Genomic DNA, 19,400 nt, shown 5'->3' with positions numbered 1-19,400 from the left:
CTATTATTTTTATTTTTTTTTTGGTTCCTTTGGATGCCACAAAGCGAGAGGTTGCCACACCCTCCTTTTTGCGAAACCGCGCGGGATTAGCTTTGATCTGAGCAGCTCGCACCACTCAATGGCATCGAATTAGGGCTCCACCACCACTCTGGGGCGGCGACGACGATGATCTTGGACGCAAGGAGGACGTGAGGTGCAACACCTCCTACGTACTTTTTGTGCCTGTACTGACTCGGTAATCACACGCCCTTTGTTTTTCGTCTGTGATCGTCACGGCCCACCTGTTCGTACCGCACCCACTCGCTATGGGCTCTAGCGCCACGCCCAGCGGCGAACGGGCCGCCTCGCAGCACAAACCGCATGTCATTGGCAGCTTCCCACTACCACTCATTGTGCCGAATTATTCGGAATCTGATCCATCGACACCTCGCTGCCCCACCTCCAGAGTCTCACACACATCCTCTAACAATCGTCATGCAGATGGAGTTTTACTTATGTCCCTCGTGGCGTTTCGCTCGGGCTGCGGAGCCCAGATCCACGAGGAATAGAACAATTCGAGGGAAAACCAGGAAAAGGGCAGCTCGATCGCATATGAGCTCATCTGGTGCTTGTGCAGAGTGATGAGTATAATTTGTAGTCGTTAGCACAGAATCCCGGCCCTGCACAAGTCGTCGGGAACGAAGAGCTTGAGGTTCGGGAAGATTGGGAACCACGACGTGCACATTCGTTGACCTGGGGGCGGCCACTCCCGAGGTTCCTTAGCCGAGAGGGATGGACATGAATCTTTCGGGCGTGCTTATGGGCTCCGTGTCCACCCTTGTCGAGCCGAGCCAGGAGCTTCAACTGGAACCCCGAAGTAGTACACACTATACCATACAAGAATAATGAACCTGGTCCCACCGTTCCCACGGACAGACTTTTGTTTTTCTCGCCCCCACGGAATTGCCTATCACACCATGTTGCAGGTGAGCAGTGCATGCTAGATTCCAATAATTGTCAGTGTAAGCTTCGGTCCGGATCCCTTAAACCTGGCAGATTCTCTTCCCTAGCTTGCAAAACCCGTCAGACTTGGAAATGACAGCAGCGGCCCGGCGAGTGGGGCGCGGGTCCAGAGGGTGGACGTAGCGTGGGCGCTGGAGTCGGCTAGTGAGTAGTGGGTTAGACTGGATCTGGTAGCTTCCGATGAAGTGCGACGAACACCCCCTCCGTGTCCAGATCCAGTCGAGATGAACGAATGGTGGAGACTCGATCGTCAGTAATATCCCGAAGCCAGGATCGATCGGCTCCTGGCTTTGCGGCGTTCATAGGCCCATCCCCGATACTTTCTGGGTCCCATCACTCGTACTAGAAGAGTGGTCCGCGTATGTACACACCTAGCACTGTCGCAACAAAAGTCAGACTCTGCAGCCTTCAGCGCGGACCATTCCCGAACAGGGGTTGAAATCCACACGGCTGCGGAGATCAGAGCCGGTCACAAACCCTCGTGCAGGGCGACATGCCCCTATGTCAGCCCAAATCAAATGGGTTGGCAAACGTACCCCCGGTTCCTGTATCCTAGCTATTGGATGGGCTGTGACCCCGTTGGGGCTTTGGGGTTTTGTGTCACATTGAGCCAGCCCGGTCGTCGGTGCTGCTCGGCGATCTTGCCCTCTTTAACGTGCTGTCCGTGATAACAGAAGATGCCCGTCATCTTGTCATTGGAATGTGCCAGGCCGCGAGGCCCACCAGCCGTCAGCCCACTCAAGCTTGACGTATCCAGCCAAGGGCTGCAGCGATCGACCTCCTCGGGTCTCCCATCCTGGAGTCCGAGCATTTTTTTTAATTCCCCACTGCCAACCCCTTCTCTTGGAAGTGCCCTGGTGCTGGAATTGCAAACCCTGATTCGTGTGGTTGGCAAGTGACGGTCCAGAATATATCCTCTGGGTTTCTTGTCGCCTTCTCTTTGCTGTATATAGTTTCCCTCTCCTCATTTGGGCCATCCAATATTTGGTATTGACACCATGGCGCACACCGCGGGACCTGTTAATGTCCCCAAGCAGTTCGTGCTCTGCTTCGACGGCACGGGGAACAAGTTTGCGGGTGACGAGTCGGACAGCAATGTGCTGAAGATCTTCCGCGTGAGTAACACCCTGGCGTCTGTTGTCCAAGATCTCACTGACCGAGTATAGATGCTGGACCGAAGTCAGAGCCATCAATACCATTACTATCAGCCCGGTATTGGCACTTACGTGACCTCCAAGTCGCTTTCTAGTACCAGTCGCTTTCAGCGCATCAAGTCCGCCTACCAGAAGGCCAAGGACTCCGCGGTTGGATCGTCCTTTGACGAACATGTGATGGGTGGATACAAGTTCCTGATGCGCTACTACTCCCCCGGCGACGAGATCTACTTTATCGGATTCAGTCGTGGCGCTTACATTGCGCGATTCCTGGCGGAGATGCTGGACTACATCGGCCTGCTGGAAGCCGGGAACGAGGAACTCATCCGGTTCGCATGGAAAACATTCGCCAAGTGGCAGCAGCGAATGGGAGAAACAGAAGAGGAGAAGGAAGAAAAGAAGAAGCTGTTCCACTATATGAAGGCATTCCGTGAGACATTCAGTCGTCCCATCTCGCGTATCCGGTTCATGGGTCTCTTCGACACCGTAAACAGCGTACCGCGCTTCGAGTCCGCGTGGATGCAGCGCACCAAGTTCCCCTATACTGCACGCAGTTCCGCCAAGGTGATCCGTCACGCGGTTGGGATTGACGAGCGTCGTGCCAAATTCCGCCAGGACCTGATCTCCGGACGTCGACCAGAGCATGACAAGAGCCACCTCCATCGTCCGCACTTTGACCGGCATCATCTGCAAGAGCATCTGCATCATCACATGGATGCCAACCATCACCTACGTCTCCATCACGAGGAGAACCCGGAGGCCGTCCCTACCATCCAGGTGAACGATAACGGCCAGCAAGATACTGAAAAGGAATCCGAGCATCCCGCATTTCAAAGCCCGGGATGGGGTCCTGGTCCAGGCGAGACGTACTACCGCACTCCGCACGGCTCAGCTCCTCACAGCTCGCATCAAGGCAGTGAGAGTAACTTCGAGGGCGAGCAAGGTCACCCTCGCTATCGCGCGCCCTCCCCTCGGCGCACCAGTCTCGCTGTGCCCCATCAGGGTCCCTCGGCGGACGATGCCTCGTCTGTGCACAGTGGACAAAGTGGACGTTCTATACCCTTGTCGACCCAGTTACCGAGCCACGGCGACTATGACGACGAAGATGATCAGGATATCCATGAGATTTGGTTCCCAGGCTGTCACGCAGACATTGGCGGTGGCTGGAAACTGCAAGGAGGGGAGCTGTGGGCGCTCAGTCATGCGCCGCTGGTGTGGATGGTGCAGGAGGCCAGGAAGGCCGGGCTTCAGCTAGATGAGCGTAAGATGAAGCAATTCCAGTGCTTGGAGGAGTTTGACGGGGACTACACTGCAATCCGCGAAGAGATCGGTGCTCGGCGCCTTAGCACGGTCAATCAGTGTCGCGAGGACCACAACGAGACGGACGAAGCCTACCGCTCGGCGCCCAACGAGAAGGAACGGTCAGCTGCCAGCCGCGATTTCTGGCATGCACTGCACACCGCGAGCACAAAGGGTCTGCTGCACGACTGCCTGGAATTTAACCAGGGTCTGCCAACGCTCTCGGTCATCTCTTGGCGGATCATGGAGTGGCTTCCCTTTCGGCGAATGGATCTTCAGGCCGACGGGACCTGGAAACCGATCAGCTGGCCGCTACCACGCGGAGAGGTACGAGATGTGCCATTGGATGCTGAGATACACATCTCAGCCATTCGCCGGATGCAAGCCGATCCCAGCTATCGGCCCGGTAATGTCATTGTCGGAGGGGGTGGCCGAGGTGTGCGCAAGGCACCGACCGAGCGTGGTATGGGCGACTGGGTTGTTTACAAGAACGAGGGCGACGGGATTCGCGAGACCTACGTCCGCAAGAGCGAAGCCACCAAGTGCGAGGAGGGACATGGGGTCACCGCATAGTGTTTTTGTTGGATAGTCATTGCTGTTGCAGATGCTGCCATGCGAGACTTCATCTCAGACTGTACTCTATCAGGATATAATGTATGCCGATGAACGAGAAAAGAGGCTAGAGTCATCTGGAGCTGTGTGGACCCCGTGGACCCGCAGGCTGCCAGGACTGTAATCATCGTGGCCACCATTTCGTGGCTGCTGAGTAGGACGTCTGGTCAGGAGTAGATATTATTGCAGAGCCTCATCCATTCGAGTATATGTGATCAAGAATTGAGGCATGTTCAGTCATATTCATTCCTAGATAGTCATATTCATTCGTATTCATTCAATTCATTTTGTCCGTGTTAAGGGGCCGTGGTGGGATGTTGCAAGAGGTAAAGATAAGCGTTCATGAGATCCATCGTCCCAGTTCTTCCTCTCTCTCTCTGACCTCACCATTTCACTCCCTATCCTCACCCACTCACCTCTCCCCGGAAATCGACTTGGCCGGCCCAAGTTTCTCCTTTCCACCTATCCTCGACTCTCACAATGCGACCGGGCTAATTCCATTTTCCCGCTCCCTCGTTCACCACCATGGAAGCGTCGCAGCCTCCTGAGCCCCTGCGGCCTTCATCCTCGCCGCCCTCGCCCGAACCCGCCCGACTGCCATCCGCGCCGGGCTTTAGCCCGGAGAAGGCGAGCAAAGAGGACGTCATGATAACCCTGTCTCTCTCCCCCGAGCCACCGGCTCCTGGTCGGACTCTTTCTCCTACGTCTCGATCGCATCTCCGCTCTCGCTCACTGGCTGGCATTCCCGGCATGCCATCAATGACGCGAGCCTACTCGTCCCCAGGGCTGGACTCCCGGGGCCGTTATATCTTTATCAATGGTCGCGGGGTACCGGTATCTCCAGTCGATGCTGCCAAACGTTCACCCCTGCAAAAGCGCTCCGCAGAGGATCACGTCGAGACCCGGCTGGGATCACTCACCATTTCCGAGCCCATCTCAGAGAACGCCGAGCTCGAGATTGCCCCCAGATCGCCCATTTCGCATCCAGGCTCCTCATCACCAGTCCTGCCGCCCCTGACAACTCCTCGCTTGAATCGTCTACGGTCCACGTCGCCCCTCCACTTCAACAACCAGGTCGTCAGCCCTCCATCCCTGTATTCGTCGTCGCCCATGCTCGGTTCTAAATACAATGAAGCCTACCCGGGGCCTTCAGCTTCCTCTACTTCTTCGGTCCCTTCCACACCAACCAGCCTCCGGTCTCGAAGCCCGAGCATTTCGTCCCTGGAGACGATCCCGGACACTCCTGACGCTGAAGCCGAAGCTCTGGAAGCTGATCGCATTGCGGATTTGAAAGCCGCCGCCGACGCGGCTGACACCGCGAGCACCACCCGACGCCGCGGCACCTCGGATACCTTTGGCCCATCGGGCTCTTTTGGCACGATGCGCGGGGGTTCAGGCCCTTACACGCCCCGTAGTGACAAGCGAAAGCGATGGAGCGTCTGCGGAGCTGAGCGTCGACAGGATCTTGATCTGGAAACGATTTGGGAGGATTGACACCTGCACCTTCTCTTTCCCTCTTCCCGATGACTTCGGTCAGCGCTTTTTTTCGCTTGGGAGTTGATTTCCGCCTCCACCTCCCGGTTTCTTCGTTCTCTGGTGATCTGTCTCGCCTGCCATTGACTTTCTATTTCTCGATACCCATTCATTTTATCTCCCGACCGAATGTACATATTAGGTTTTTTTTTCATTTCGAAGAAGCGATTTTCTATCTCTTTAGGATGCGGAGTTTTGTTGCAGGCGGTGCTTTGTGTTTTGTTCGGGGAACGGAAACTGAGAAGGCGCATGGTTATTTTGATCCGTTCATTATTATGCTGGGCATAAGCTGTTAGTGGAAATATGATGGGAATTTTTTTCACTTGACATTGTCATTCAACACCTGTATCTATTCATAGTTTCCCCAGTCCAAGGTAGCACCGCCCAATCATCGGGTAGCCCCGCGCCATTTCCTCACATCATCTACAATTGGTTCCGGTTAATGGTGCTGTTTCTCTCCCATCCCATCGCCTCATTTTCTTCTTAATATAGTTCAAGAAAGAGCCCGGATCATCCGCCGTCGCTCTCACACCATGAACACTCGCCAACTACACGTCGGCATCGTCGGTGCCGGCCTGTCCGGGCTGCGCTGCGCCGACATTCTCATCCAGAACGGAGCTCGAGTGACCATCCTAGAAGCAAGGGACCGGATAGGAGGAAGGGTATGTTTCCTCTTTGTCTGGATTTCAGACAAACATATTAAACTCCAACCTAGGTTCATCAAGAAGACGTCGGCAGACACCTGGTCGACCTGTAAGATCCTTATCTACCGCCACTCCTCATACTTACCCTTCAACCAGCGGGCCAAACTGGATACATGGTACTGGTAACAACCCGATCATGTCCATAGCCGAGGCGACCAAAACAACCACGCATGATCCAGAGGGCGAGAATATCCTGCTCTCGCGGGATGGCGCCGTGGTCGACGCGGATCTCGCAACCAAGGCCTCGGAATTTATGTGGACGACTATCGAGCAAGCTTTCGAGTACAGCAACAAGCACGGCGAGTCTATCCCGGCAGGCCGAAGCCTGTTCAACTTCTTTCAGGAGAAAGTCCAGCAGACAGGGTTTTCGCCCGCTGAACAAGAACTCTGTCTGGATGCTTGTAAGCTCTGGGGTGCCTATGTGGGGGATCCTATTGAGAGGCAGAGCTTGAAGTTTTTCTGTTTAGAGGAATGTACTGATGGGAGTATGTACTGACTGTCTGCTCCAATGGCTTCCCTTGTGCTAATTTCTTGCCCTCCAGGTAACTATTTCGTTGCGTCCACTTATAAGCGAATTCTAGAGCATGTCTCGAGGACTGCTCGTGAACAGGCTGATATTCGGTTGAACCAGCCTGTCAGCAGAATTGACACTGTGCCTCGTAAGGATGGAGAGCAGCATCAAGTAACCCTCACCACGACCACAGGGGACCGCTATGCTTTCGACGAGGTAGTGGTGACTTGTCCACTCGGCTGGCTCAAGCGAAACCAGCATGCGTTCCACCCCCAGCTCCCCAATCGACTGCGGCAAGCCATTGATGGCATCTCCTATGGCCGGCTCGAGAAAGTCTACGTTACCTTCCCACGAGCCTTCTGGCAGTCGGGACCTAATGGCAAAGGAGTAGGCCCTGACTGGGCCCAGTTTCTGGAACCAAACTACACAGACCACCCAGCGCACATCCAGTGGAGCCAAGAATGTCTCTCGCTCGCCTCACTCCCTCCCTCCTGCGCACAACCCACACTACTCTTCTATGTCTATGGCCCCTGTGCCACACACCTAGTTGAAGGAATAGCAGATCTCGAACCGTCATCAGCGGACTACAAAGATTTCCTGGTTCAGTTCCTACAGCCTTTCTTCTCGCGTCTCCCAGGATACTCTGTCTCTTCACCAGACTGCAAACCAAGCGCTTGTCTCGCTACACGCTGGCAGGCAGATCCTTATGCTGGCAATGGCTCATACTGTAACTTCCAGGTTGGCCTCACACAAGCAGACAAGGATATTGAGGCGTTACGATCCGGGGGTGGTCTAGGATGTAGTCAAGGATTGTGGTTTGCTGGCGAACATACTGCACCCTTTGTGGCACTTGGTACAACGACTGGTGCATATTGGAGTGGTGAGCGTGCCGGTAGGCAGCTATGTCAGGCTCGTGGGCTTGGGAGTGTGGGAATTGGTGCTGGAAGAGATGATTCTCTGCCTTCTGCTCATAAGCAGTGAGGTCCATTTAGATTCATTCTTTGATGTAGATCTAGGTTAGGCATAAAGATGCCATAGAATGACTTGTCTATCTCAAATGCAATAAGATCAAAGAGGGCTACTTCTTCCTATCCGATAGGTAGCCTTGATGATGTTCCTGCCCGCACGTGGGTGAATATCAATCAGTTTTGCAAGACTATAAACAAGCCCATTCACCTTCTGTCTCTTCTCTTCACCCCCTTCCATTCATTCACTTCTCCCGTCCGCTCACTTGCACTCTATTTCTTGGCCCCAACCCTCCATCCGGCCTCATCTTCGACATACCCTCTTACTACCAAGCTTACTTGTCTCTTGCCCACTATGGGGGAATCGATGCCGAACTTCTATGTTGGAGAAGGTCCGAACCTGAATCCGGACCCAGGCCTCTTTGAGCCCATTGTGGATCAACTCACTGGATTCGTGTATCCTTCGGTGGAGAGTCTGATATACCCGTCCACCAGGGATGACGAGGTCGACATTCAGATCTCGATCGCCAAAATCCGGGTGGACGGATACGAGGTGGCCAGGGAGCGTGTGGATAACTTGGAGAAGCAGATACTCAGCGCTTTCCTCGACCATTTACTCAGCCAGGGCAAGCTCGTGCTTTGTAAAGAGATAATGTGCTGCGCCGCCGATGACCAGCTCCATACAGTGTACTCCCGCCTGAGAGACTGTATACTCCTGCCAAGTAAGTCGCGCCTTCTCTCTTAAGTCATAGCCAGCTGATTGCTCTGTGAGCACGATAGTGCTGAGTCGGACCCCTGGCGATGAGGAAAAGCTGCATGACAAGAAGCAGCGCCAGCTCCATGAACAATGCCTGGACCGAGACGGTGATGCTTGCGTGGTCACTCGCATCATGGATACGGTCAGATATCATGACCATTCACAGCCCGATGAGCGCGTGGAGGGCCTGACCGATGCCATCTACATCCTCCCCCGTCCTTACGAGGAGTACCATGGATCTACCGACGACGACTCTGGAGCTGTCTCTGGCAGTGGTGCCTGGCAGGCACTGCGACGTTACTTCCCTAGCACAGCTAATGCTCTTGAGCCGCGTACGGTCAGATCTGCAGGGAATATGGTCACGTTCTGGGACGAGCTGGCCATGGAATGGGACCGGTTTGGAGTTTCCCTTGAGCCTACCGTACGTAACCCCATCGCTCACTTCGCTGCCCCCCAATAAGAGCTAATTCGCTTGGTATTCAGGCTGTTTCAAATCAATACATCTTCAAAGTCCGCCCTCGTTGTGAGAGGGACTTCTGCGAACTGGCCGAGACGACTGTGCGGCTGCAGCAGAGTGATTTAGGGCAGGGCATCCCGCTCCCACACATAGAGTTGATTCGCGTGCATCACACCATCGCCGCCATCCTAGCGCAGTCAGGAATCACTGAGTATCTGCAGTCTATTCTATTCAAGCGGAAGAACATGGGCGCTGGAGGAGCTGGATGAGATGAAGCACAAGCATGAGCAAGGGGAAGAACACGAAGAAGACGATGCAGGCGATGATCACGACAAGGACAACGATGTGGAATAAAGAGACAAAGCCAACTGTAGAGTATACGAAAGGACTACCAGAACATACGAGAATCAAGGTTATATGATTTATTCCAAGAATTAGAGGTAGTATCTGCACTCTGAACAAATACAGACAGGAAAAGAGAAAGACACTCATAGGATCATGAAGAATCGCTTGCTTGCTACACATCTCAAGAGCCATGGACACAGACAAACACACATCCGAACAAAGGAAATAAAACAAACGAAAAAAAAAGTTTACTTTGAATCATCTCCATGCCCCTTGGCTTAGCGACAACAGGCCCTGCACACAGTCCAGATCATCTTCCTGACTGGCACCGCCTGCACCACTCATAAACGCTGAAACGTCTGCACTGAGTTCGGGGGGAGCCTTGTTCTGTAGTCCATTCGGGAATGGCCTGTTGCGCTTGCCATTGGTCATAATACCCAACCCTCGGTTTCGGTTGGTTTCCTTGAGGACAGGGCGGGAGGGGTGTGAGGTTGTCTTGCGACGCATGTTCGAGGTCCGAGTGCCTGGAATCCAGTTCTCTTTGTCTGAATCACCATCATCGTCGTCATCATCCAGCTGAAGATCTGGCTTGCTGCTCAACTTGGACGACATGGGCTTGAATGGCGTCTTCGGGGCAAAACCCATACCCCGGTTGCGGCTGTTCTCTAGCCGTCCGAGGGAAGAGACGGTCCGTGAGAGTTTTCGCCGCTTCTCGCCTATCGATTGAGAGATGGGTGTGGTGGTCGCCTCGGCACGGGCCAAGAGACTGTGTCTGCCTGAGAGACTTCTGCTCAGAGAACGCTGGGAACGTGAATGAAACAGGCCCGGAGACGCGGCATTCGGGCCAGGTTGGGAGCTCGTCGGGGTCGACAAAGCGCTGCGGGCGTCCGTGTCAAAGAACGACTCCCAGTTCCGCGGGTCGCGGGACCGGCCAAACACGCGGTCTTTTTCGGTTGAGGTAGGGAAGATGGCACTGCTGCTGCGCCGGAGACCGGAGAATTTTGTGCGGCGGACGGAGAACATAGCAACGCGGTTTTTGGAGGGGAGGGTTCGTCCTCTGCGCGGATGACGGCCTTGCCATCACACGACATGGCAATGCGCAACGCGTTGCGACTTTTCGGCGGCGAGGGGGTCAGCTCGCCCTCCTTGCGCACCATGGCCTCGCCATCGAATGACATAGACAGCCGCAGCGACGGCGGGGATTTTTCTGTGCTGGACTGCTCGTTTCCGCCCTCGCCACGGATATCAGACGCAGAGCGTTTCCGCTTAGGCGGGTGTGGCGAAGACCCGTCCCCCATGTCCTGGTCGGGTTGCTCCAGGTCCTCGTGAATCGTTGTTTGTGTGTCCTCCAGAGCGTCTGTTGCGACGGTGGACTGGCTACTTTGTGAAGGCAATCCGGGTTCCCCTTCTTTATCCTCGCTCACCGGGTCAGATCGATCAGAGAACTGCAAAATCTCGCCATCCCATGGTTTCGAGGTCCGCGGCCCGTGAAGATCCTGCGTGTCTGATGATGGCTCGGCCCCACTCGAGGACGGCTCCGCCGACGCGCTATCATCACTGGCCGGTTGTGCAGACGAGTCGGTCATGCTCGAGCGAAGAGCGAGCAGTTCGTGCGGCTGGAGTGGCTTGGATTTGCGGCGGTCGTTCTGGCGGCGGTTTTGGAACCAGATCTGAAGCACCGGAAAGTCAGGGTCAGGGAATCGGAGGTTTCAAATTCCTGTAAACATACCTGAACCTCTTTCTCGCCGAGCGAGACGCGGCTGACAATACTCGCTCGGGCAACCTTGTCCGGTTTCGGATTCTTCTGGTATTCAGCTTCGAGAACCGCGTGATCCTCGGGGCTATACAGACGGACACGATCATGCCGGTTAGCCAAGGCGCGTCTGGGGGCGCGGCGAGAACGCCAAAAAATGGGAAACATACCTAGTCCGACGCCGCTTCTGGCGTGCTAGAAGCTTGTTATCGACACGGGGAGGGAGGTTTTGGGTGAGGGTTTTCTGGGAATGCACCAGGAAGGCGTAGTTGAGGACATTGGAGTCGGTGGCCGAAAGAGAGGGTGAGGACGAGGCCGCCACCGAAGACTCCGGGTCTGACATTGTGCTATGACAAGGGCATGTGGTTGGATATAGGTGGGTTGTGTGTTTTGTGGTGTGCGTGTGTGAAGGGGAAGAGGAAGGGGAGAAGAAGTGGGAAGGGAAGAGCAGACCCGTGAGGCTCGAGTGCCCAGAATCGCGTCGCGATGTGGACGCGGGAAAGTAGCAGGAACGTGGGCCGCGCTAGTCAGGCAGTGCGTCGCCGAGGTACCGGGTACTTGGACGTGTCGGTGCTACTCGACTGCGATTCCATCTATTACTCGGTCCGGGTTCATTTGGTTTGAATTCTCCTTCGTTTTCCTCTGTTCGACTGTCTAGCTAATTCGGAGAATTCCCCACCATGCCTCCGTTCGCTGTATGCACAATCTACCCAGATCGGGTCTGTTCGCGTCTTCATGTTATGATGTACTTCCATCCTTATTTTTCTTTGATCTTAATTTTGGTTTCCTTCGTTTCATTGTCATCGTGGCCTGTCTGAACTATGCTTGGTCGTCATATAAACGCGTGAAGACACGAAGTCAGGTGATCTGTCAAGGCTGCATGACTCAGCCTCAGCCATGTGTCACGTGGAACGGTACATTCCTCGACAGGGCGAGACATTCCGTGTATCTCGCGTTGATCGCATGACGAACGGCCTGGAATCTCCGGCGCGTCATGAACGGGCCCCCCAGCATTCCTTCGTGCAGGTCATCTCGCCCGATTAATCCACTCTACCCTTGACAGTGCGGGGAATGGGCATTAATCGGCACACCGGGACACCCTAAGGCTATCGGCCCACGGGCCTCGCCCATGGGTACTACCCGGCCGTGATAGGTTGAATGTCCGTAGAAGCTCCGGTACCTGGGGTTTGCAAAACCCACCCCGGTCCTCTGGGCTCTTGTTCACTTTCCACCCCCTGTCGTTTCTCTTCCGCCATTGCAACGCTCTTGCTTGCGTCTATATGAGACCGGCCATGTCCGGTAGGGTGTGTAGATTGGACAAACTTATGTCGACGTCTTATATTGGGGGCGTTTGCTATCTCGCATAGTCACTATCGAATTGAATTGCCGAAAATATGGGCCGCTTCTTCGCCGTCTCCGTGGCCGTGTTGGCGGCGACGGGTTCATTTCTGTTCGGTTATGATTCCGGCGTGATGACAGATGTAATTCAGTCACCCAATTTCTTGAAGTATTTCAATACTACGCAAGCATCGGCCATCATCGGGGCGATCAACAGCACCTATTCTGGTGGAGGTATAGTATCCCAATGGAAAATACACAAAATCAAGAGACAATAGGCTGATCTTACTCCAAATTAGCGGCAATCGGGTCGTTTCAAGGCAGCCTGACCATGGATCGTTTCGGCCGCAAATTCACCATCCAAATGGGTGCTTTCATCTGCCTGATCGGCGCAACTTTGCAAGCCGCAGCGCAGAGCCTCGCCATGATCCTCACCGGTCGTATTCTGGCCGGCTGGGCTGTTGGCCTGCTGTCCATGTCAGTACCGGTCTATCAAGCCGAGTGTGCACACCCGCGGTCCCGGGGCATGATGGTCGGGATGGCGCAGCAGATGATAGGCGTTGGGTTCATTGTGAGCACGTATGTTCCCTCCTCAATTTCTGCATATTGTCCTAATCAAGGCCAGATGGGTGGGATACGGGTCTCTCCATGCGCCGGACACTAGCCAACTTCAATGGCGCTTCCCGCTCGCCTTCCAAGTCGTCCCAGCGCTGGTCCTGGGTATTGGCATGATGTTTGTGCCAGAGTCGCCGCGGCACCTCATTGAAAAGCAGCAGTATGACGAGGCGTGGCGCGTTCTACAGAAACTGCACTTCGATGGTAGCAATGACGCCTGGATCTACCGCGAGTATACGGAGATCCGGACGACAATCGAGGCCGAAAAGGCTCTCCGAACGCCGGGCTGGGGGCCTATGTTTACTGTTCCGCAATGGCGGACCCGCCTGCTGTACGTGCTGTGCTGTTCCTTTGTTATCATGATAATCCCTAACGATCTGCTAGTCACGGCGTCGCCGTCCAAGCATTCACCCAGATGACGGGGATCAACGTGATAGGCTACTACCAAACGATCATGTACAAGGCTCTCGGCATCACAGGCCACCGCAACACGCTGGTAGCGGGTCTGTACAATTGCGTTGGCCCGATCACCAACCTAATCTTCATCGTGTTTCTGCTCGACCGGGTGGGTCGCCGCAAACCCATGCTATTTGGCTCGATCACCATCTCGCTCGCCCTAGTCTGTGAGGCAGCCCTAAATTCACAGAACCCGGATGGCCAGCGGCTCGGGTATAGTATAGGCGGGGTGTTTTTCTTGTTCCTCGTGTCAGTGTTGTTTTCGCTGTCATTTGGGCCTTGCAGCTGGGTGTACATGGCTGAAGTGATGCCGATGCAGATTCGGGGGAAAGGGAATGCCTTCGCCGTGGGGATTGGCAATTGGGCAGTCAGTACTCTGTGGAATCAGGTGTCGCCCATTGCGCTGGGCAAGCTTCAATGGAAGTTTTACTTTGTGTTTGTCGCATGGAGTGGGTTTTCTTCCTTTCTTATCTACTGTGTACATCTGCTGATTTTCTCTACCAGATCTCTGCGTCTCCCTTCCAGTTATTTATTTCTTCTTTCAGGAAACCAAGCAAAAGTCACTCGAGGAAATTGATCTATTGTTCGGTGGGAGAGCCCTGGGCACATTACCAGAGGAGGTGGGCGTCGTGGCATTGCGAGACGAAAAGGAACAGACCCCAGTCCTGCAGGTGGAGGATGCGAGCTCTTCCGCGTAAACTACTCGGCCTTGGGCGAGATTCTGATCTAAATCGATATCATAATAAGAGGATATGTCTGTTCGGCTGTCGTACTTTAGTGTCGTAATCCCATACGGAGCCAAGACGGAGATAAAGTGGGCTAAAGACCGGGCTCCCCTCGCGAAGCACAAAAGGCAGTCGGAAGAACACCATCTTCTCTAATCCACCCAAACATCTGTCTTTCTTTCCAAAATGTCGACAGTGATTGTATTTGGCCCGACTGGCCGCGTCGGTTCTGTCGCGGCACGCACTGCCCATGAGCATGGAGCCAAAGTCTTCCTAGCCATGCGCGACACGCAGAAGCCCATCCCAGGGCTGAGTGCAAAGGAAGAACAGGCTGGCGGCTTTGAAAGAGTCCAAGCTGACCTGACCGACCCCGACTCCGTCGCCGCAGCAGTTGAAAAATCAGGTGCCCGACGTGCATTCATCTATTGCGCATTCGGGAAGCCTGACCACATGCGGTCCACACTGCGAGCTCTCAAGTCCTCCGGTATTGAATTTGTCGTCTTCCTGAGCAGTTTCACCATTTCAAGTGAGCCGGCCGACGTCCCACCCAGTGAACTCATTGCCTACGTCCATGCCCAAGTCGAGATCAGTCTCGACGAAGTATTCGGGCAGGAGAACTACGTGGCCGTGCGGCCGGGAGCTTTCGCCACGAACACTCTTCGTTTCAAGGATGCTATAAATGCCGGTGAAGTAAAGCTCTTCGCTCCAGACTTCACGTTTGACCTCATCACGCCCATCGACATGGGTCGCGTCAGCGGCACGATTCTAGTGCAGGGTCCGCGCAATAACCAGCGCAAGGTGTATCTATATGGACCCAAGATTTTCACACATCAAGAGGGTATTGGAGCCATTGCGAAGGTCTTGGGTAAAGAAGTCAAGTTCTCGAAGATCAATGCGCAGGAGGAGCTGGATGGGCATCTCCAGGCCGGCGCACCCCGGCCGTTCGCGGAGTATATAGTGCGGATAACGGGGGGTCCTGACAAGGGGCGTCGTGCGAATTATGAAGAGGGCGTTGAGAATGTAAAATTGTACACGGGCAAACCTGCGACCGGATTTGAGGAGTGGGTGGAAGCCAACAAGGAGCTCTACAGCGTCTGATACCGGCAACTACCACATTGCTCTTCTGGCGGCGTCAAACTGTGGCTATCAATGAAAATTTTATTGAAAAATATTTGTTCAAACTACTTGAAAGCACTCTCGCATAGCAGCGCATAGGTAAAGCGAGCTACAAGTGACAAATGAAGTCTTTGAGTCGTTTGCAGAAACATACACAGCGGGCTGAGTGATTTTTACATCTCTAATTCATAATGTTCACGCCAACTGTTTATATACACAATAGTATAAAATTAGGCTGAATACGGTATGGATATAACAGATTCTTGTCCTAGTTACTACGTCTAGATGTGTAGCAGAACAAGTGGAGTATTCCGCCACCCTAAGCCTGTTCAGGCGACGAACCACTTCTACTCCGATTTTACTCCGACACCTACAACGAACTCCTCACCTCGCCATGGCGGACCCCGAACGGCGATCACAATCGCCAGCCACTCGTCGAAATGGCACACTGCAGTCGTGCGAGCCCTGTCGCAGATCCAAGCAGCGGTGCGACCACGAGCGACCGGTGTGCCGACGCTGCACGACTAAGCGCATTCCGGATCAGTGCTTCTACCATCCGGCGCCGATGACCAGACGAAGACCATCGGATCCGGTCCATGCAGCGATAGTCGCGTCGAAGCGGCTAGTCAGCCAACCAACTTCCAAGTAAGCGCGAACTCTTGCTTGGTCTGCCAAGGCGCCGTAACTGATTTTTTCTCTCCCAAAAAAGCGCCTCCAGCCCTGGATCATTGGGTAATGGCCGCATATATACACCGTTAGAGCAGCACTCTTCTACGCTGCCGGGATATTTGGGGTCTACCAGTTACACTGCGGTGCTGGCTGAGCACCGCAATGAAATCCCCTTTGAACCGGATGAGAGCTCCGACTCGGTATCCTCAGACACGTTGGTCGAGCCAAATCGACTGCAGTCCGGGCTGGAAATTCTTCATTTCCTGTATAATCTCACTGTGTGTCAGACATTAGTCCAGAGATATTATGCCAGAGGAGGGAATGCAGCCATGCCGAAAATTATGATAGACACCATCTTGAGCTCCATCCGCCAGATCTTTGACGGGTTCGACGCCAACAATGTCACCCCTCAGCTGCAGGATCTTGCCACCCAGATGATTCATAACTCCTCCCGGCCGTTGATTACGCACCGATCTATGACTGTCAAGGAGTACTGCTCGTCGTTTACGGGCCGTAATTTCCGATGGGAGGCCCTCGGAAGCATTTTTGCGCTGTGTGGTCAGCAACTAGTTTGCACCCCGGACAATGATCCGCTTATTGCCCAGACGGCCGACGACCACCGAACCAGAGACCGCCTTCTGGAGCAAGTGACCGTAGCCAGCGCGAAATGTCTCGACTTTTGTGAGCAGGCCTCTTCGGCCAATGAATTGCTAGCATTTCTGCAATACAACGATGCGATGTTGCGCACACAGCAGTATGGCGATTCAAGTGAGTTCTTTTCTCCATCCCTTGCGCTCTGACTGACAAATCATATAGGTTATGATGCATGGCGTCGTCTTGGTGACCTGGTAGCCACTATCTATGCCGCCGGTCTGCACCAGGACACCGATGATTCCGATGATAGCCCGTTCTTCCTGCGTCAATGGCGACGAGGCTGCTTTGCGAGTGCATTCCATATGGACAAATTGATCGCGACTTTTGTTGGGCGGCCGCCTCTCATGAACTATCGCTACTGCACATTGACGGCCCCGCTGGACCTGGCGGATGGCGTCCTAATAGCCGGCGGTGACACACTCAGTAAAGCCATTTCCGAGCTTGACAGCGCCGGCTGGAGCACGAACGGAATCAGGAATCGCATGAGCCCTGCCCGTCTGCGATATCAATTGGCCATCTTTCGGGAGCAAACTCTTGAGATTGCGTTGGGTACTCACCCGCAGCGTGACTTGATTCGCAAATCAAAGTGAGTCTCTAGGCCTACATCATATGATCCAAAATCTAAATTAGGTTTAGTGAGATAACGAAGAACGCCCGCGCCGTGTGGGAAGCTTGCCCAGAGCACCTTCGGTTTGACCGACAGATGCCAGGCGATGAGCGCGACGGCTCGCTCCTTGTGCGATACATGTACCTGGATTATCTATACACATTCTTCTTGCTTCAACGCTCCTTGATCAAACACACCAACACCGGGCAGGAAGCCCTACTCGACATCTCACGGCAGCTGCTGTCCATGGTGATCCAGATTAGTTCCGTTCGGAATCCCTTGGTAGACATGGACCGTCATTTCTCATGGATCGTAAGTACACTCTCTTGTTTTTCAAATCGCGCGCTAACTGCAATCCAGGTCCTCAGCTATGGTCTACCCAGCGCCAGTGTGCTGCTGATTGAACTTCTGCGCCAGTCGCATGAACCGGGCCCACATGCCACTCCACTGCCACGCGCCGAGCTCATCCGCAATCTCAGTGTGTTCGTGTCTTTCTTGTCGTGGGTGTCGCGCCCGGGCCATGGCAACTACCACACCTGCAAAGAAGCCGAGAAGAAGTTGTCTTATATTCTCGACCAACTGCTCGACCCGCAGCCGGTGCATGCCGGCGTGGTGGACGATGCCACTTCTGGCTTGTATAATTTCTTAAATTTGTCGAACTACAACACCTGGGACTTTAATTCGGAATACATGCCTCCAGCTGATGGTTTTGCTCTTTGAATGGTCTACAGCACTACGCACGATCACCGTCGATTCGGTCGTGGTCATAAGCGTCATCATTAACGGCGAGGGTACATACAGACACCCTCATGAATCTCGACTCTATCCATATCCAACAACAATTACTTCACCCAGAGTCATACCATCCATACAAAGTCGTTACGCGGCGGTGCATCCGACACGAAGTACACTCGATGACACAACGGGCAATTGAAGTGGTCGCCTAGAAACCATTTCTCCAGACACTCGCGATGGAACACATGCATACATTGCAACTCCCGGATCTCCTGCGAGCGGTTCACCTGCTCGAGACATACCGCACTGTTCGATTCAAATGTCAGTGAGGCAGTTGCAGACGCACACAGGACGTCAAATAATCTCACCAGACAAACTGCCCGTCCACCGCTTCAGACAGACCGAGCTTTCCTTTTGTGGCAGACCACCACTGCTCAAGTGTGCTAGTTGGGGACACAGCATCCAGACTGCGCAATCGCGCACTGGGGTCTTTGCGATGACGCAGGAAGGCCTGTCGGTCGCGGCGGTTGACGAAGATGGTTAATCTATTGATGGTGCGTGAGTGGTGGGAGTAAGATATAGTCAGGACGAGCGTGAACACCCACACTAGACAGATTATAATCAGCAGTACCACACCAAGCCCGATGCCCAGCACTATGGCCATGTGGTTCTTGCCGAAGTCCTCCTGCTCCGACTCCGCCATGGTTTTGGTCTTGTGCTCTAGTAGTAAACTCTGTCAGAGCTACCTACTTCTCTAGGTGGTTGGCTGTCAAGGACTGGCAAAGAGGGCAGACGCAGTCGCAGATAAAAGACCACAAAGAGGGCAGGGGCTCGCCCTTGACCCGTCTCTCTATTGATATTCAAGTCTCCCTTGCCACTTAGTTGGGTGTTTGACAACAAGGAGAGAATGTTTCGGAGCTCTGGTTCAAAGCGGGGGAGCGTGATCGACGGCCACCAGCCAATCATCGGAGGTTGCACAACAAGCAGATCCGTCGATCATCACGTCGGTCGTCACGTACTACAGTTAGATAGTTAGTGACATAGTAGAAGCATTAGTGGATTAGCGGTATTCTCTCATAGCACATGGCTGCTCCGGCTCCAACGAACTAAAGCTACAATGCCCTATCTCCCGCCCTTCCCACTACACCACCACCACCCCCCAGCTCACCGGTCCTATCGCAGCCGTGTCTAGCGCCTCGCCCTTGGGGGGGGGGATGACAGGCTGCACTAATAGCGACGCTATTACTACCCGCCAAGGTCATCTGAGACGGAAACCGCCTGCAACCTATCCCCACCAAAACACACAGCATAATAGCCGCAATAAGCAGCGCCAGAAAATAGGCAGAGGCGCGTACCCTAGCGAGCTGATCTCAAGGCCTCTATCGGATCGATC

At 54.1% G+C, this 19,400-nt stretch overlaps 11 protein-coding genes across 11 annotated transcripts; 8 read left to right on the top strand and 3 right to left on the bottom strand.

The window, feature by feature from the left end:
• Positions 1-305: 305 nt before the first annotated feature.
• Positions 306-548, top strand: N7510_011264 (uncharacterized protein; the record flags this gene model as incomplete). Its single annotated transcript, XM_056983189.1, has 1 exon — positions 306-548. One exon carries the CDS (start codon positions 306-308, stop codon positions 546-548), a length of 243 nt encoding a protein of 80 aa, XP_056828683.1.
• A 474-nt stretch (positions 549-1,022) lies between these two features.
• N7510_011263 (uncharacterized protein) lies at positions 1,023-1,813 on the bottom strand (the record flags this gene model as incomplete). Its single annotated transcript, XM_056983188.1, has 2 exons — positions 1,023-1,290; positions 1,578-1,813. 2 exons carry the CDS (start codon positions 1,811-1,813, stop codon positions 1,023-1,025), a joined length of 504 nt encoding a protein of 167 aa, XP_056828682.1.
• A 187-nt stretch (positions 1,814-2,000) lies between these two features.
• N7510_011262 (T6SS phospholipase effector Tle1-like catalytic domain-containing protein) lies at positions 2,001-4,028 on the top strand (the record flags this gene model as incomplete). The annotated part of the gene is made up of 2 exons (XM_056983187.1): positions 2,001-2,117; positions 2,169-4,028. 2 exons carry the CDS (start codon positions 2,001-2,003, stop codon positions 4,026-4,028), a joined length of 1,977 nt encoding a protein of 658 aa, XP_056828681.1.
• A 564-nt stretch (positions 4,029-4,592) lies between these two features.
• Positions 4,593-5,561, top strand: N7510_011261 (uncharacterized protein; the record flags this gene model as incomplete). The annotated part of the gene is made up of 1 exon (XM_056983186.1): positions 4,593-5,561. One exon carries the CDS (start codon positions 4,593-4,595, stop codon positions 5,559-5,561), a length of 969 nt encoding a protein of 322 aa, XP_056828680.1.
• A 572-nt stretch (positions 5,562-6,133) lies between these two features.
• Positions 6,134-7,796, top strand: N7510_011260 (flavin monoamine oxidase family protein; the record flags this gene model as incomplete). The annotated part of the gene is made up of 4 exons (XM_056983185.1): positions 6,134-6,262; positions 6,316-6,353; positions 6,401-6,789; positions 6,847-7,796. 4 exons carry the CDS (start codon positions 6,134-6,136, stop codon positions 7,794-7,796), a joined length of 1,506 nt encoding a protein of 501 aa, XP_056828679.1.
• A 339-nt stretch (positions 7,797-8,135) lies between these two features.
• On the top strand, positions 8,136-8,997 carry N7510_011259 (uncharacterized protein; the record flags this gene model as incomplete). The annotated part of the gene is made up of 2 exons (XM_056983184.1): positions 8,136-8,502; positions 8,561-8,997. 2 exons carry the CDS (start codon positions 8,136-8,138, stop codon positions 8,995-8,997), a joined length of 804 nt encoding a protein of 267 aa, XP_056828678.1.
• A 600-nt stretch (positions 8,998-9,597) lies between these two features.
• On the bottom strand, positions 9,598-11,435 carry N7510_011258 (homeobox domain-containing protein; the record flags this gene model as incomplete). Its single annotated transcript, XM_056983183.1, has 4 exons — positions 9,598-10,318; positions 10,369-11,009; positions 11,069-11,180; positions 11,263-11,435. The coding sequence occupies 4 exons, from the start codon at positions 11,433-11,435 to the stop codon at positions 9,598-9,600; spliced, it is 1,647 nt and encodes a 548-aa protein (XP_056828677.1).
• Positions 11,436-12,486: 1,051 nt separating this feature from the next.
• On the top strand, positions 12,487-14,199 carry N7510_011257 (sugar porter family MFS transporter; the record flags this gene model as incomplete). Its single annotated transcript, XM_056983182.1, has 5 exons — positions 12,487-12,664; positions 12,730-13,009; positions 13,056-13,376; positions 13,430-13,950; positions 14,006-14,199. 5 exons carry the CDS (start codon positions 12,487-12,489, stop codon positions 14,197-14,199), a joined length of 1,494 nt encoding a protein of 497 aa, XP_056828676.1.
• A 213-nt stretch (positions 14,200-14,412) lies between these two features.
• N7510_011256 (NmrA-like family protein) lies at positions 14,413-15,324 on the top strand (the record flags this gene model as incomplete). The annotated part of the gene is made up of 1 exon (XM_056983181.1): positions 14,413-15,324. One exon carries the CDS (start codon positions 14,413-14,415, stop codon positions 15,322-15,324), a length of 912 nt encoding a protein of 303 aa, XP_056828675.1.
• A 412-nt stretch (positions 15,325-15,736) lies between these two features.
• Positions 15,737-17,992, top strand: N7510_011255 (putative C6 transcription factor; the record flags this gene model as incomplete). Its single annotated transcript, XM_056983180.1, has 5 exons — positions 15,737-15,987; positions 16,052-16,779; positions 16,828-17,251; positions 17,302-17,584; positions 17,633-17,992. The coding sequence occupies 5 exons, from the start codon at positions 15,737-15,739 to the stop codon at positions 17,990-17,992; spliced, it is 2,046 nt and encodes a 681-aa protein (XP_056828674.1).
• A 137-nt stretch (positions 17,993-18,129) lies between these two features.
• On the bottom strand, positions 18,130-18,710 carry N7510_011254 (putative RING finger domain protein; the record flags this gene model as incomplete). The annotated part of the gene is made up of 2 exons (XM_056983179.1): positions 18,130-18,313; positions 18,376-18,710. The coding sequence occupies 2 exons, from the start codon at positions 18,708-18,710 to the stop codon at positions 18,130-18,132; spliced, it is 519 nt and encodes a 172-aa protein (XP_056828673.1).
• Positions 18,711-19,400: the final 690 nt, after the last annotated feature.

The sequence above is a fragment of the Penicillium lagena genome (assembly GCF_028827675.1).
Source record: "Penicillium lagena strain IBT 129212 chromosome Unknown utg000008l_segment0_segment0, whole genome shotgun sequence".
Classification (NCBI taxonomy): Eukaryota; Fungi; Ascomycota; class Eurotiomycetes; order Eurotiales; family Aspergillaceae; genus Penicillium; species Penicillium lagena.
The sequence above is the reverse complement of the archived record's forward strand: the minus strand, read 5'-3'. Positions and strand labels throughout refer to the sequence as shown.